Source organism: Castor canadensis, chromosome 1 (genome assembly GCF_047511655.1).
Source record: "Castor canadensis chromosome 1, mCasCan1.hap1v2, whole genome shotgun sequence".
Classification (NCBI taxonomy): domain Eukaryota; kingdom Metazoa; phylum Chordata; class Mammalia; order Rodentia; family Castoridae; genus Castor; species Castor canadensis.
Genome location: NC_133386.1, coordinates 208,202,495 through 208,218,679, shown reverse-complemented (window position 1 = coordinate 208,218,679; position 16,185 = coordinate 208,202,495). Strand labels below are relative to the sequence as shown.

The following is a 16,185-nucleotide window of genomic DNA, read 5'->3' as shown; positions in this document are numbered from 1 at the left end:
CAGGCAGCACAGCAGGCAGCAGAGGCCAGGAAGTGGGAGCCACTGGTTAACATCAACCTCAGTTGTCATATTCAGGGTGGCTCAGAGCCCCACTACCACTAGCCACTGAGCTTGTAAGAGAACCCCAATCTTCATCCAGCACTTCCCAAACTCACCCACCCGGTCATCTCAGAGGGTAGGTGGTCCTTGAGAGACTCTTTGAGAAAGTACTGTAAGCCCTCCACACTGCCCTATACCCACTGCCTTCTCGACACTCGCAGCCTCAGCACCAAGCACATGGGGTTCGGTGGTACTGAGCACTAACCAGATGTGAATTTCTTCCTGATAGAGGAACTAAACAGTGTACACTTTCAACAACTACTGTGTGTGTGTAGAGAGGGGATGTCCAAGATGGTAAAGGAAATTAAGGAATTATGAAAGCCTCAGACAAGGAAGGGGCAGGCACAGGGCCCACCAAATGCCAGGACCCCACAGCCCTGGCCCCTGTTGTCCCCAACTGCCCCTCCCCACCACTGCCCAGCCCCTGGTGCCCCTGCCCTCTGATCTACATCCCAGCATGTACACAGCTCTCTGCCCCACTGCAGTAGTGGCGAGTAGTGGAGATGACCCTCAGGCCATAGCCCAACCCACCGTGCCTGTCTTGACTTTCACTTATCTCCAAGAACACACTCACAGCTAGAATCCTAATATTCAGGATGAACACTCTTAACTGAGAACTCATGCCTGTCATATAAAAACTGGACCAATTCAAGAAAAAGTAGGCAAAGACAAGGCGATGATCTCAAAAGAAAACTCTTGGTCCCTAGCGCAGGTACGCCAACCACACCAGCACTCTCAGAGACATGGACTGACCTGTTCTATGCCTATCTGTTGGCAGTGAAGGAACAAGGGAGTGTGTGCCAGCACTGCTGTTGGGAACACAAGCAGCCCCTCCAGAATCCCACAATGGAAATACCAACAGTAGCAGCATGGATTCAAAAAACATCGCTCAGCCTGAAAATATCCCAAAAACCCTGACACAGGAAGAAGTAAGTTGGGCATACCCAGAGGTGACTCTAAAAATCTTATGTTCTTCAACTGTATAATGGCACAGGAAAGTAAGCAGAGTGTGACACAATTTTAGCTTGAAATACAAAATTACTGCCTCTGGATGGTAGGATGATTTGCTTTTGGTTTTGTTTCTGGAGTTCAATGCGGTAGCCCCAATCTGAGGGGTTTTCTATGAAGCTAAATATTTCTATGAAAAGCAGGGGTCTTATATCCCCTGCCCAGTATCACCCTGCACAAGACACAAAAGCGCACCCACCAGCATTCCACAAGCAGTGGGCAAACAGGAATGCTGAGCCTGATGGAGGGTCCTGAGTATGCCCACACACCAGGTTCTGGGGAGTGAAGTGGATATGAGCCAGTGCCCACTCTTGGAAAGCACACAGTCTGATGGGCAAGGAAACTAACATGGCACCAAGGAGCCATAAGGCTTGGCCTCTCCAGGGCCTCTCTGCAACACCAACATGAACCACTAGGAAATGGCTCATCTAGACAAAGAAACTCAAACTCCCAAGGAAACCAACACTTTAAATCCACCTTTCTGATCACCCAGAAAAGAATCCATTTTCACCCAGGACTAGCAGACCCTCCAAGCTCCCAGCATAGACTCCTCTGCCTTTGCACTGGCACAGAGACAGGACCTGAGCAGCCTGTGTCATACACATTTTTCTTTGTCCTAAACATGGATGAGGGTTGGTGGAGTGGCTCAAGTGGTAAAGTGCCTGTTTAGCAAGCATGAGATACCACCAAAAAATAAATAAATAAATAAAATCTCACTAAACGTGAACGATTCAACAAACAACATAGTAAAAATGGTTGCTTCACCTTTCCTTCTGACTTCCCAGGTGCCAGGCACCATGCAAGGCACCACTGCAGGGACTAGCCTGTCCACAGGGCAAGGATACTTATTTACTCCAACTTTACAGGAAGAAAGCGAGTCAAAAAGAAGGGCTCTTGTGATCCCCTTCATGCTGGAGACCAGAGCCAGGATACTACCTGACAAGTCTCCACACCCCCCCTGCCCCCCCCGCCCCGCCGCTCATCCACTGGCAGCTGTTCATAGGGCATGCACCCAGACTGCACCAGAGCACCAAGAATGTCTAGCTGCCTGCCACCTACAGTGCCCTCTACCCTGTTATACCAGGGACTTAGCTCAATGACATAGCCTCCCATGCAGCCCATCCCCCGCCCACACACACCTGTGGAGCCCCTGGGCCTGCAGAGAGCTCCAGCCCACAGGTGAAGCCCCTGCAGGATCTGCTGTCAAGATCAATCAAGCAACCCAGCAGGGTAGCTACCAGTGCTGGAGGTACATACAGAAGGGGAGCACAGCCCCTAGAGAGGTCCGAGCAAACACACAGCAAAGTACAAAGCTACCAAGCAGGGACATCTAAAAACAAAGTGCAGCCAGGCTCTAGTGGCTCATGCCTGTTACTCTAGCTACTTGGGAGACTGAGATCAGGAGGATCACAGTTTGAAGTCAGCCCTGGAAAACAGTTCCTGAGACCCCCATCTCCAAATTAATCATACCAAAATGTACAAAAGTGTGGCTCAAGTGGTAGTGTCTGCTTTGCAACTGTGAAGTCGTGAGTCCAAACCCTAGTCCCACCAAAACAAAAACAAAAAAGAAAAGGTGCACACCACCACGCAGGAGCAAGCTGTCTGCCAAGCCTGTCTTACAAGGTTCTTCCTTCTCCCTTCACTAGCACAACCCAGCTGCTTGCTAAGCACCAGGCAGTGTGGTCCAGAAAGTCAGAAGATCAACCCAGTATGTACAGGAAACACTGAGCACCAATGTCAGACTAAGGATCGGGAGTTCTTCCCATTCAAGGAGCCTCCCTCCTATACAAGGAGCCTCCCCAGTTCCTCTCAGCAGCCCCGGTCTTGCCAAAGTCCTGGCAAGGTGACACTGAGCCACACCACCTGAAAGTCAGAGGATTTCCGCTTTGAGTCACAAACATGCCAGGTTGCATGCCTGTCTCAGCCACATCTGACATGTGCCCACTGGCTGCACTCTCACTGATGAAAGCCTTGGGTACTCCAGAGGCACCAGATCTGGGAATGGGATAGCCCTACCTTGCCCTGCCCCCTCAGCACCTCAGGTTGATGTAAGGGGGTGAGGATTAGGTGGAGAACTACCTTGCCTGGGAAGTATATTTGCTTTGGAAGCTTCTAGTTAATGAGTAGCTGGGTCTAGGTGGTAATCACGGGTTCCTCCTTCCTCCTAGATGGGTCATTCTCTCTGCTGGTTCTCCTTGATTCCCAGTTCCTAAGGGATTCGATGGCAGCCCAAAGGTACTTAGAAACCCAATCACCTTCAGAAGTCAGAACCCATCTGAGGAACCAACTCAGGCAAAGCCTGAGCCCTTCAGCCCTTCTAAATGGGATAGGAGCTGCCCTCTACAGAGGAGAGCCCACATGCTACGAACTGGAGCAAAGCCTTTGCCTATTTAGTCTCCTTCAGAAGCCCACGGTACTTATCAAACACCTGATTAACAGAGTCGAAGCATCACACTAAAGCAACAGTCCCACCAACCAGGTCCAATGAGCCATCAGTCAGTGTCTCCACCACTGGCCTCCATCCCTTCTGCAAGCCTCATGGGATAGGCTGCTACTTCCAAGCTTCAGAGCACTTGCTTCTACAGTAAACCTGCTTCTACAGCTGCAGGGCTGTGCTCAGCTCTCCCGGGCTGAGGACAAGGTGGGAGACAGTCAGCACCTGTGCAGCCCTCAGACATATAAACTCACTGTGCTCACAGCACAGAGGCCAGAGGAAGGTAGCAGTTCAGGTGCAAAGACAAGCTAACATAGGTGGTAAACTCTCCCTCATTCTCCCTCCAGAAGATGCTGAGAAGCAAGCCCAAGATAAAGGGCAACACATGTGCTTCTCCAAGGAGGGCTCAAGTGAACTGCACCCCCTACCAAGGCCAAGCTAACAAAAAGGGCCCAGAGCCCAGAGCATTACCCAATCCTAAGCAGGCTCCCTGATCCCAGTGGCTACCTCTATTTGGGCATGTGGCCCCATTCTAATGTGAGGTGTCTCCTTTTACAGGGTACTGTGGACAGAGGACGTTGGGTAGACCATCCACACATGGGCCTCCCACCACCTTGCCCAGGCACAGCTGATCACAGACTTGGCCTCCATAAACCTGGAGGAAAAGAGGAAAGGAGAGTGGGAAGAGCAGAGAGAGGAAATACAGGGCAGGAAGGCAGGTAGCTGCATCCTGCCAGAAGTCAGCGGATGAGACAAAGGGCCAGCCAGGGTTCCTGGAGGAAACAGGGGGCCTGGAACAGTCAACAAGGCTGCATGATTCCTGGGGGGAGCCATGCAGAGGGCCAAATGGGTCTGTCTGCAGAGGACCTGGAAGGCCAGGCAAAGGGCAGCAGCAAGTTCATCTCCTGCTGTCAGCAGGAGAACGAAGGGCAGACTCTTCATGGGAAATCCTCCAGCAAAACAAACCAGGAGGAGGGCAGAGTGTGGATGCTGTGCAGACCACAGGGAAGAGGGCCAGGATGAGCCAGAGACTGCTGCACCAGGAGCAGGAACAGTCTTTTAAATACTCCACTGAAAAATAATAATATTGATAAAAAGCAATGCCCAAGGAAAGGCAGTACTAGGGCCAGGCACTGGTGGTCACGCCTGAAATCCTCACTACTCAGGAGGCAGTGATCAGGAGGATCGTGGGTCGAAGCCAGCCCAGGCAAATAGTTCGTGAGACCCTATCTCAAAAAAACCCATCACAAAGAAGGGATGGTGGAGTGGCTCAAGGTGTAGGCCCTGAGTTCAAACCCCGGTACCACAAAAAGAAACAAAAAAACAGAGCAAACTCCCATCCTCTGCTCAACACAGGCAGCTCCATGCTTCCCCGGCCTGCTACCAAGAGCACTGGCCCTTGAATACTCAAGAGCTGTCTCAACCTATGATGGCACAGAAGACAGCTCACAAGGTCTCCCACAGTAAGTGGGAGAGTAGGTCAAGGACAGAGCCCAGCCACAATACTCAGGGCAAATGGGATGTGTGGGTGTCTCTTCCATCCCCAGCAGTGATGGACTCAGGTCAGGCCTCAGAGGCCCTCCAGTGTACACAACAGAAATGCTGATGCCTGGCACAACCTCACAGACTAGAACCATAGATCAGAAGACACTGACCGCTTAGAGATGGGACCAGGTAGCAGAGTGTTCAGAAAGCCTACCTCACCCTGTCTGATGATCATCTTGAAGCTGACCTGCCACAGAACTCCATCCCGTCACAGAAAGAAGGGCCACCTTGGAGATGCTTAGAGTGGATGCACCCACACAATGGACACCTCCTTCAGACCAAACTCCTGTTAGGAATGAGGCCCAAGGGCTAACAAAGCCCAAAAACAGCCATGAAAGAGCTGGTTGAGTGGGGTGAAGGTGCAATGATGGTGACTTGTCTCTCTCAAGAACTAGTGCTACTACTGCCAAGCATGGTGGCACATACCTACAGGCCCAGCACTCAGGAGGCTAAGGCAGGAGGATGGCTTGAGTCTGGGAGTTTAAAGCCAGTCTGGGCAACCCAGCAAGATCCTGTCTCCAAAAGAAAAAGAAAACAAGGAACCAGTGCTGCCTATGAAGGATAAACTGCAGAGGACACAAGGCCATGAGCTCTCAGAGAGGACAGGCAAGAGAAGCATGGTTGGCTGGGCACTGGTAGCTCCCACCTGTAATCCTAGCTATTCAGGAGGCAGAGATCAGGAGGATCTCGGTTCAAGGCCAGCCTGAGCAAACAGTTTGTGAGACCCTAGCTCAAAAAACCCATCACAAAAAGGGCTGGTGGAGTAGCTCAAGGTGTAGGCCCTGAGTTCAAGCCCCAGTATTGCAAAAAAAAAAAAAAGAGCAGGGTTACATGAACATTCTCTTCCCGCAGGGTGGAGAAGACCAGGAGAACTGGATGGGACAGCACCCACACCCGAATGCTGGCTGCCTGGGTCCACAACCCACAAGGCAGGTGAGGTGGAATGGGCAGGAGGAGACAGCTCCAGTGCAGATTAGAGAGCAGTCCCTTGCAGATGACAACTGGAGGTTTACAGCCACATCTGCCCCACTTTCACCCTCTTAGCACCTACTCTATTAGTGTGATCAGCCTATCGGAAGTAAGTGTGTATTAGGGCAACAGCAGCAAGTTACAGACACAGAAATGAGTTCTAACCCATCTCAGCCCAAGGGATGCCTGTGCAGGACTGCTGATAGCCACCTATGGAGCCTGGCTTCATTGGCCCAGGACTCAAACCACCCTGAGGACCTTCCTGTAGAATCTGTTAGGAAGTTTCACAAGTGAGGAAACAGGCTGTCCAGTGAAGCTGTGGAGTCAGGAGTCAAACCCAAGACTGTCTGGCCCCTGAGCCCCACTCTTACACACCATTTATGCAGAGAAGACAGTTTGCCTGAGCCCTTCACCTTGACATGCCTCACCTGCCACCCAAACAGAAGGTGCAAATTATTATTGCCAGCACTCTAAGGACACTGGGATCTTGGGATCAGCTAACCCAGCATTTTCACCCATGTATGTCCACAAATAGAGCTGCCAGAAGTGCCCCACCACACTTGACACCCCTCCATCAAAGACAGGCTGTCCACTCCCACTTCTGCCCCCAAATCTGAGTGGCTGTGACTTCTTGAGCAACAGAAATCAACTGAAGTGATATTCCCATTGAGTGCCGGTGGCTCACACCTGTAATCCTAGCTGGTCAGGAAGCTGAGATCAGGAGGATTGTGATTTGAAGCCAGCCCCAGAAAATAGTTTGCAAAACCCTATCTCAAAAAAAACCCATCACAAAAAAAGAAAAAAAAAAAAAAAAGAAAGAAAGACCCATCACAAAAAAAGGGCTGGTGGAGTGGCTCAAGGTGTATGCCCTGGGTTCAAGCCCCAGTACCACGAAAAAAAAGTGAAATTCCCCTGACGGGAAGGCTCCCCACAACCATGTGGATGGCCCTAGAGTTAAGGTGCCCAGAGTGTGATCCAGGCCCACAAGGAACCAAACCCTCTCAGTTACATGAAGACAACTGGCCTGTTCCACCCTTGTCCCTCATGGGTGGAGCTCTGCATAGACTACATGCAGTACAAAACTGCAAGAGAATCACAGGAAGCCAACCCCAGGATCCAGCTTCTGTGACTGGCAGAGTAATGCTATTCATCTTGCCATTTTTTTTGGCTCTGAGAAATGGTTGTTTTTTTAACTTTAAAAAATACTGGACTGGGGGCATGGCTCAAGTGGTAGAGTGTACATAGCAAACACAAGACCCTGTGTTCAAATCCCAGTACCACCAAAAAAATACTATTTATGTTATCATATACTGAGTTCTTATCCTTCTTAAATGAATTAAATATGTCTTTCAGTTTCAAGTTCTAAATATTTATAGCTCCAACCCAGGCAAAAACAGTAATTTTCAGAGTATAAAGGAGTCTTGAGAGTAAAGAGTTTGAGAGCCCTGCTCTAGACTAAGGCTAAGACTCCACATGGAAAAAGGTCCCCTGAGGGAAACTGAGGTGTGCCAGTGCAGCACCAATATACCCTGAGAAGAAGACCCTGTCAGGGCCTCCTAGCCCAGCCACCATTGGAAGCAGCACAAGAATAAGCTGAGGGGCCATGATGGGAGGTGACACAAAGCTCCAGGTGACCACCAGAAGCAGACGAGCAGGATCTAGGCTTGCCCCAGCCTCAATCATAGATGTGGTTACCAGTCAGATGGAGCCATGGCCTGGCACTTGCCATGAGACTAACATAAACTTGCAATCTCATTGAGCAGTCCCTATCACTGATGGGAGTAGAAACGGTGAACACGGTGAGTGGAAAGTCATGGTCTCTCCCAAGAACAAGATCTACTTCAAAGACATGGCCGAGTCAGGTGCCAGTAGCTCACGCCTGTAATCCCAGCTACTCAGCAGGCAGAGATCAGGAGGATTGTGGTTCAAACCCAGCACAGGCAAATAGTTTATGAAACCTTATCTCAAAAACACCCATCACAGAAAAGGACTGGTGGAATGGCTCAAGGTGTAGGCCCAGAGTGCAAACCCCAGTACTGCCAAAAAAAAACCATGGCAAAGCATCACCAAAAGAAGAGCTCCTGGGACCTGGGGCGGCCTCACTGCCCTGACAGTTGCGGCAAGTCACAGACAGAGTAGAGGCCGACCAACGATGCTCCACATATGCATGCGAAGGGTGCAAGCACAGCCAGGAAACCATGAACAGTCCTCTGCATCTGCGGGATCTACCTGGTAACTTAGCAAACTGAGGGTCGAAAACATTCAAGAGAATTTCATCTGCGCTCAACACACTTTTAAAAAATATAGAATAACAACAATTTATTTACATAGCAGCTACACTGTGTTAGGTATTCACCGGAATCTACAGATGAGTTAAAGTATACAGGAGGATGTGCCCAGGTTCTATGCAAACACTATATCATTTTATATAAGGGACTGGAGCATCCAATGATTTTGGTATCTGAGGGGGTGCTGAGATCAATCCCTTGAGGAGAATAACTACAAAATTGCAAGTTCATAATATTTCCAGTGTAACATTACAGGGTTTTGTTGTTAGTATGTTGTATTTTATATTGTTTGTTTGTTTGTTTTTTAACATTAAAAACTTGTTTACAAAGCCAGACATGGTGGTACATATGTATAATTCCAATTCTTGGGAGGTTAAGGCAGAAGGATTTCCAAGTTCAAGGCCAACTTGAGCTACATAGCAAGAGAGTCTCAAGAAACAAACAAAAAACTTGCTACTAACATATGTATTTGTTTCAACTTACAGTATTCCTAAGGTATAGGGCTGGCAGAGTGGCTCATGCAGTAAAAGCACCTCCCCTAGTAAGCATGAAGCCCTGCACTTAAACCCCAGTGTCACCAAAAAAAAAAAAAAAAAAAAATTGTAAGATAGCTGCCAAAATCATGAGACCAATATGGCCTTTACTGTAACCCCACAGAACCAAGCCTAGGCTCCCCCTGCTCTCTCTGTCCTCAAGCCTCTTCTCTCTTTCACTGCCAGACACAGGACATGCATCTAGGTGGCTGGTTTCCTCCCTCCACAAGTTCCCACTGGCCTAATTTGGGACAATTTGGGAAAATAATAAAGACTAAAAATAATAAATAATATATAGACTATGGGATAAAAACAAGCTCACGAGTCCATGGTGGCATGGGGGAAGCAGTAGAGGTACCTCCCTGTACAGAGGCTCCATCACCCTTCTTGTGCCCATAAAGCCAGGTCCCCACCCTGACAGTCTCATGATATCTTCTCAGGGGTTCCAAGGCCCCTTATTAAAATGGCTCTTCTTGCCCCCTACCCCACAACACCCCAGCTTCCTTCCTCTACCCCTCTAGGCAGCAAGCAGGGAAGCCACCAGGGGCTTCCACAGCTCACACCTCCAACAGCTACTTGATTCCACCACAATCTCTGGTTCACACCACAGCTTACAAGAACTGCCTTGTCACACATGGCACCAAAAGATGAGATTATGGAGCAGAAAGGCAGGTTTGCCAAGAAGGAAAGCCTAGAGCAGCTCCCATCAGCTACACTGACACCTGAAGAGTACCCAGAGGCTGGCTTGAGGACTCAGCTAGGGTCATACATAGCCAGACCCCACAAAGACAAACTAAGCCTGCTTATACCACACCTGAGCCAATTTTGTGCTCCTGGGTTTGCTCGAGTATCTAGCTCCTTAGGGTCACCTGGCATTGTCAGGCCTTTCCACAGACCAAGGACTTGGAAAGCAAAGTGGAGACTGGGAAGTTCAGTGGGTACAAACATAGGGTCCAAAGCTAGGAAACAAGGGCTCCTCGGGCTGCCAGCCCAAGGGGAAAGGGAAAGGAGCCCCATTAAAAGAACAACTGAGAGAAAAGCCCCCTCCAACCTGAGAAAGCTACAGACAAAAGCCACAGAAAAGCCCCTGGGCCCTGAGAAAGTAAGACAAAAGTCAGGGGCCATACCTTCTCTCCTGCTTCCCAACTTTCCACCTTGCTGCTCTTCATGGGGAGCTCACACTTCTCTGGGCACTCCACACCTTCCCACCACACCAAAACACTCATTCATACCCGCTGAAATCACCACCACCCAAGGCAGCAGCAACATTCCAAACACACAGCATGCAAACATGACCATGGACCCTACTACCTCAGAGACACAATTAAGGACCATGGGAGGACCTGAATGAACATGGCAGATAGCAATGCACGCTGGCAATGGAAACCTCCAAAGAGAAGGAAACCAGGAGACAACAATGTGAAGAGGGATAAGGGCCATGCCAAGAAGAGCCACAGATCACTTGTGGCCTGGACACCTTGCCAACCATCACCTTCTCCTCTCTTTAACCTTCCACATTTTGTTTCTGTTTCAAATGTTTCTACTTCCGTGTTCCCAGGCACTGTCCCCCAGAGCTACAGTGAACACCGGCAGGCGTGCCCCAGCCACAGAAATCCTATGCAGAAAGAAAAACAAACACGAGGCAGGCAAAGAATGGGAGGCACTTCTGCCAAAGCGCAGGAGCAGCACACAGCACCTTCGCTCTCGAATCAGCCCACAGGAGGCAGGGCACACAGGCATCCCCAGCAAGAAAGAGGCATCTCTGAGCACTTTGCTCTCACATCCCCTCAGTCTCCCACCAGAGCTACAGAGAGCTCAGCAGGTCTGGGTCTGCCCACCTTGCTGGCTCTCCAGGCTGAGCCTCGCTCAGAGCCTCACAGCATGTTTACACAAACACAGGAAGCAAGGTTTGGGTGTTTCTGTTTCCACAGCCACTATGAGGAGGGCACAGGAAATTCTGGGCTAATAGGACCATCAACACAGGTGTCACCACTGAGGTGGCCTCTAACACCCACCTTCCCACACTAGATATCCACGGCAAAGGCCACTACTCCTCCTGAGAGGAGGTTTTTTTCAGCATCATCCCAAGTGCACCCTTTGACAGCAAGATCTGGCAGGTAGCCCATTGCACTGGCTTCCCAGGGCCCTGGGAAAATGCCTTGCTGAGCAGGTACCAGGCGGGGGCAACACCAGGCAATAGGTGGACACAGGGGCTACTGAGGAAGGCAAGCAGTCGCCTCACACTGCACTCTCAGATGCATTGCACAGGGAAGAGCAGCCCTGCCAAGTACAAGCCTCCAGCCAGCAGAGCCCTTCTGCAGCAGCTCTAGTAGGTTCAGACCCTGCCTATCACTTGCCAGCTTTTAGGACACTTGGTGCGCTTGTCCTAGGAGATATTCCAAGCAAGACAAAAGAGAAATGAAATGTTGTTTAGGGCATACTGGCACACACAGCACCAGTGACCACTGTTTTCTTTAAAGGGAATCCGAATGCTACAGACATTCCCCTAAGCAGATGGCTCTGCAAACCCAACCTAGAAGATCCTGGGGAGCCCTCAGGGAAACAGGCTATTCCTGAATGTTCCTGAAATCACAGTTTGCAGAGAGGCTGCCCTCTGGAGAACTTGGCTCAAGAGATGGCTTTTCCACCATGTAGACTTCTGTGCCTCTACATATACCCTTCCTGCTTCCTAGGCCACACCTTTCCTCCTTCCTCCTTGGAGAATTCCTACACACATCCCTGCTCATGCCTCACTCGCTCACTGACTCGTCAGTGCTTTCATTGCTCTTGTCCTTGCCCTCCTCTGTCAGCCTGAGAAAATGGAGAAAACACTGATCCTGGATCCCTTGATGTCCCAGCATTGGGCTGGTTTGGGGCAGCCAGAGAACTCAGGACCCTAGAGATCCAGGCTGAGGAAGAGGTACAGCTGTCACAAAAGGCTGGGTCATAGCAGCATCAGTCATGACTGCAAAGAATATACACAACGCAACGTTCACCCACAGGTGTATGGAGGAACAAAATGTGCAGGTCTCCACACAACCATCTCACATAGCAGCAAAAAGGATAGAGCTGCTGGTACATGGAAGACGGGTGAACTTGAAAAATGGCACACTACTGAATCTGTCACAAAGGACCAGATATCATAACTCCCATTTGTACAAAATGCTGCAACTGTAAACCTAGAAATAGTGGGACAGTGTTGTCTCTGGTGGGAGTGGGTGACTGCAATAGACTCAAGGGTTCTTTGGGGGATGATGGCAACATTCTAAACTTAAAGGTAGTAGCTCAGTGGCAGGGTACTTGCCTCGTATGCACAAGGCCCTGGGTTCCATCCCCAGCACCACACAAAAAAAATTAAGTTAAATTAAACCATAGTGATGATTAAAAAGGCCTGCAGTTTTGCTAAAAATTATTTAATTGCACACTTAAAGCAAGCAAACTTGGTGGTATGTGAATGATACCTCAGGAGGCCATTCAAACAAAGCCTAGGATCTTTGACAAGTTCAGTTAGGAAACACCCTCTTATGAGGCAAGACAATTTGGAAAACAAAGTCATCCACCCTGATGCCAATCCCTGCAGATACCTGCACAGGGCTTTCATTCAGAGCACAAGGTTGCTGAAGGCAGCTCCAGACAGGCTGAAAAGTCCCGAGGCTATTTAATAAATAAATTCCTGTCAGTTGAGTAAGCGTCACATCTTCAACTGCACTCTGTATTAAACCACCAACAACAGGTTCCACCTCCTTTTGCCTAGAGGGCTCTAAAGGCCACCTGCCCACCCTACCAAGCCTGGAAAGTAACAGGATTGTCAGGCTAGGAAGGCATAAGAGTGCCTCAGGAAGAGAGCCCTGGGGACCTTGCTGGAGACACAGTTCCAGAGGTTGTGAGGTGGCCAGACAGGAAGGTCAGTTTGCTCCCACCAGAGGGAAGGGGAAGAATTTTCTACTCTCAAATGCACAGGAGCTCCTGGATGGTACTTACTGTTGGATAAAATTTTAAACTCATTCATACCTTCTGCTCACAAATGCCTACAGATGCCAGTGGGAGTGAAAGAGAAGACAAAAATACCTCCTAATGGAAGAGCTCTTCCTCTCCCAGACCCCACACAGCTTCCCCTTGGATGAGGCCCTGTTCTTGGCTGTCCAGAACAGAACAGAGGTTGACTATAGAAGTGGTACCAACTTATACATTACTCTTTGCAATACAAAAGGAAAAAAGAAAAGAAGGAAGAAAGTCTAACTGCACTACTTCAACAGCAAGCTCAAAACAAAACCAAGCAGAGGAAACAGGATGAGAGGCAGCTGAAAGCCACACCTCACAACAATCTCCAAAAAAGTCCCAGCAAGGTCTACCACCAAGTCCTAACGTGCAGGAGCTCTGCGCTGCCTTTCTTGAGTGTGTTTCCCTGCAGGGCCTCCTTTTCTGGAAGCAGCTGGAGCAAAGAAGTTAAGACTGCTAAATGCTCACCATGCCCAGCTTGCTTCTCTCCCAGCCACACAGAAAACATGGTGTTTCACATGCATGTCTGCAGACCAATCTTCTGGTTCTAACAATGATTAGAAGAGAAGACCGTGAGCACTGTTTGCTGCTACCTTCACGTCCATACGTTGCTCCAACATGAACTAATTCAATGAGACCTTTCCTTAAAAATAAGTAAATAAATAAAACTTTTAAAACACAAGGTAATGGTATTCCAAACCTAGATGACACGGAATGGTCTTTATTAAGAAAGAAAGAGTAAAAAATAATGCATTTCCCCAGTTCTTCTAGACCAAAACCTTGCTAAAGGATTAACAATAGATGACAGTCCCAACACTGAACACACAAAGGGCACTGGTGCAGGCATGAGCTTCTTCACTTACTACTGACCAGTTCGCTGACTCTACTCCTGTGGAGGAGCCTGATTACAAAAACAAAATGGATGAGATCTGGGGGTGTCTGAGGCCTACTCTGCAGCCTTCACATCTTCCTATTTTCCTAACAATGCTCAGCAAACATGTGAAATAAGCACGGGAGGAGGGACAGAGGAATGCTTGGGCCTCCTTGGCTCAACCATCCTAGGACACCAGCCCAGAGCAAACTCTCAAAGAGGAACTGCACCTCACCACTAAAATACACCACTTCATAAAGAGGTTCTTATTCAAGCAATTGTTAAAGAATTCATGATTTCCAAAGTCCAGTCTGCAATCCTCAACATTGAAAACACACACAAAGATAACCATACTGCATCCTAGTCCCTCTTTAAAAACCTCCACTGTCTTTTCCCAGCTGCATCTGCAGTTTTACAGTCAGGCAACAACAAATGCTCCTTCCTTTCCCAGGGGCCTCAGAAGCAGCAGCATCTCCCCAGCCTTCTTCTAGCACCTGGAATCACCCCCAGCCTGGGGCAGATGACTGCCCAGTTGTCATTTCAGGGAGAGCTACTTGTTACCAAGGTCTAGACAAGGGTCACAAGAATCAGTGTCTCTGAAGGATGACTGTTGTTAGCATCTGGATATTCACAATGATGCCAGCAAATTCCATAAAGCACAGACATTGGTCAGTTTAAAGATTGGTTACTAGTCTGTCTCTAGGTATAGAACACCTGTTACTTATGGACACAGGCATGTAATAATCTCTCTCTTGCTCTCGTTCATTCTCTCTCTCTCTCTCTCTCTCTCTCACACACACACACACACACACACACACACACACAATGGGTGACTTCTTCAGCTACCCAGCTGATCAAGCAGGTCCTCTTGCTACGAAGCCCTACTTGGATTCAACTACTACTCCAAAACAGATTCACATGTAGCTCAGGCTGCCTCCAATGTCATCATCCCGCTCCAAAAATGCTGAAAGCAAGAGTCTGATTCAGAATAGAGTGAACATAGCTGTGTGCCTGCAGTTGCCCAGCCCATGGCCTTCAGAGGTCTTACAAGAGGTCTGTACTGATGCTGCTAGCATTTACCATATGCCCAGCATGTGCTGGACCTTACCTCAGTTTACCCCTCCACAACCCAGTACTATCAGCTCCATAGTTCCCATCTGACAGGCAGTTTTGAAAAGCTGGTCCAGAGAGAAGCACCCCGCTAGTACGCCGCTAGTAAGCTGAGTGCTGCCTCTATCAGAAGCCAGGTGGGCCCTCCCGCCCCACACCTGATCCCCTGCACCCACACGCTACCCTGAGTCCCACACTCTAGCTTTGGGCCTTCCTTGGCCACCTGATTGCCCCTGGGGCCGGCTTGTCCCCCTGGTTTGCTCCTTCGCTAGACTCTATGCATTGAGAGTGGAAGACAGGTCTCCATCGCCATGGTCATCCTGACAGTGCCACCCACCACTGTGCCCTCGGACCGACGACCTGAGGGGCACTGAACTCGAATGTCCATTACGACTTCCCCAGGCTTCTGAACTCCAGGGTCCAGAGCAGCCCTCGCACGGCGGAATCCGACGGCGCCAGCTCCGCGCCCTGGCGGGCCGGGCCGAGAGCAGGCTGACTCCGCAGGACCGCGGGAACGAACAGACACAGGGTCGGGGCCAAGTCGCGAGCACCATGCGACCGACTGGGAGAAGCGCCCGCCTCTCGCTGTCCTCAAAAGTAAATTTAAAAAGTCACTTTGAGCAGAATAACTTTCGCAGGCCCTGAGACCACGCCGGCCTGCTGCGCCCCGTCCCGGACTCGAGGCTACTCACCAGGCAGCGAGGGCACGCGGCCTCGCGGGACGGGGCCTCGCTCCGTCCGCCCGCCCGCCCGGCGCCCCGCCGCGGCTGTCCCTCCTCTGGAGCCGCCCCGCTGAGGGCCGCCCGCCCCAGGCGAGCCCCGCCACCGCCCCCCGGGGCCCGCACCGGCCAACCCCGCCGCGTCACGCTCGCCGCCCCCCGCCTGCCCTCGTTTCCGCCTGTCCGACCGCCCGCCACCACGACTCACCCCATGAGCCAGTCCATGGCTGCGCGGAGCCCGCGCCTCGCTCGGCCTCAGCCCCGCCGGCGGCCGGAAGTAAACACTCGCTCGCTCCCGCCCGCCACCGGAAGTGATGCGAGCGCGCGGCCTGCTGGGATACGTAGTCCCGGCGGCCCCTGCGGCTCCGCCCGGGCGTGTCCGCATCAGAGTTTCAGCACCCGCGATCTCCAGAGGGTGCCCCGCCCTGGCTTGTCCGAGCCGGGCCGCTCCGGACTCTGGCCTGGCCGTCTTCCACCACCACGTCTGGTCCCCAGAATGTGTCCCGCCCAGAGTGCCCGCCCCAGAGTGCCTGTCCTGAGTCTGCGACCCGTCCCCCGGCTGTCCCCTGTGCCCTCAGACTGTCCCTCTCACCCGTGCTGTCATCTCTCA

The 16,185-nt window shown here is 50.7% G+C and overlaps 1 protein-coding gene across 4 annotated transcripts in view; it reads right to left on the bottom strand.

Moving 5' to 3' along the window:
* The window catches only part of Mob2 (MOB kinase activator 2), a 71,174-nt gene extending 55,297 nt beyond the window's left edge, over positions 1-15,877 (bottom strand). Inside the window, exon 1 of one of the 4 annotated variants that reach the window (XM_020168746.2) lies at positions 15,784-15,877. In XM_020168746.2, the coding sequence (XP_020024335.1) occupies positions 15,784-15,800 (17 nt within the window). In that variant the 5' untranslated portion in view covers positions 15,801-15,877. Of the gene's footprint in view, positions 1-13,343; positions 14,460-15,548; positions 15,622-15,783 lie in introns of those variants that run through there. The other 3 variants (XM_074051336.1, XM_020168748.2, XM_074051321.1) reach the window with 3 other exon arrangements.
* Positions 15,878-16,185: the final 308 nt, after the last annotated feature.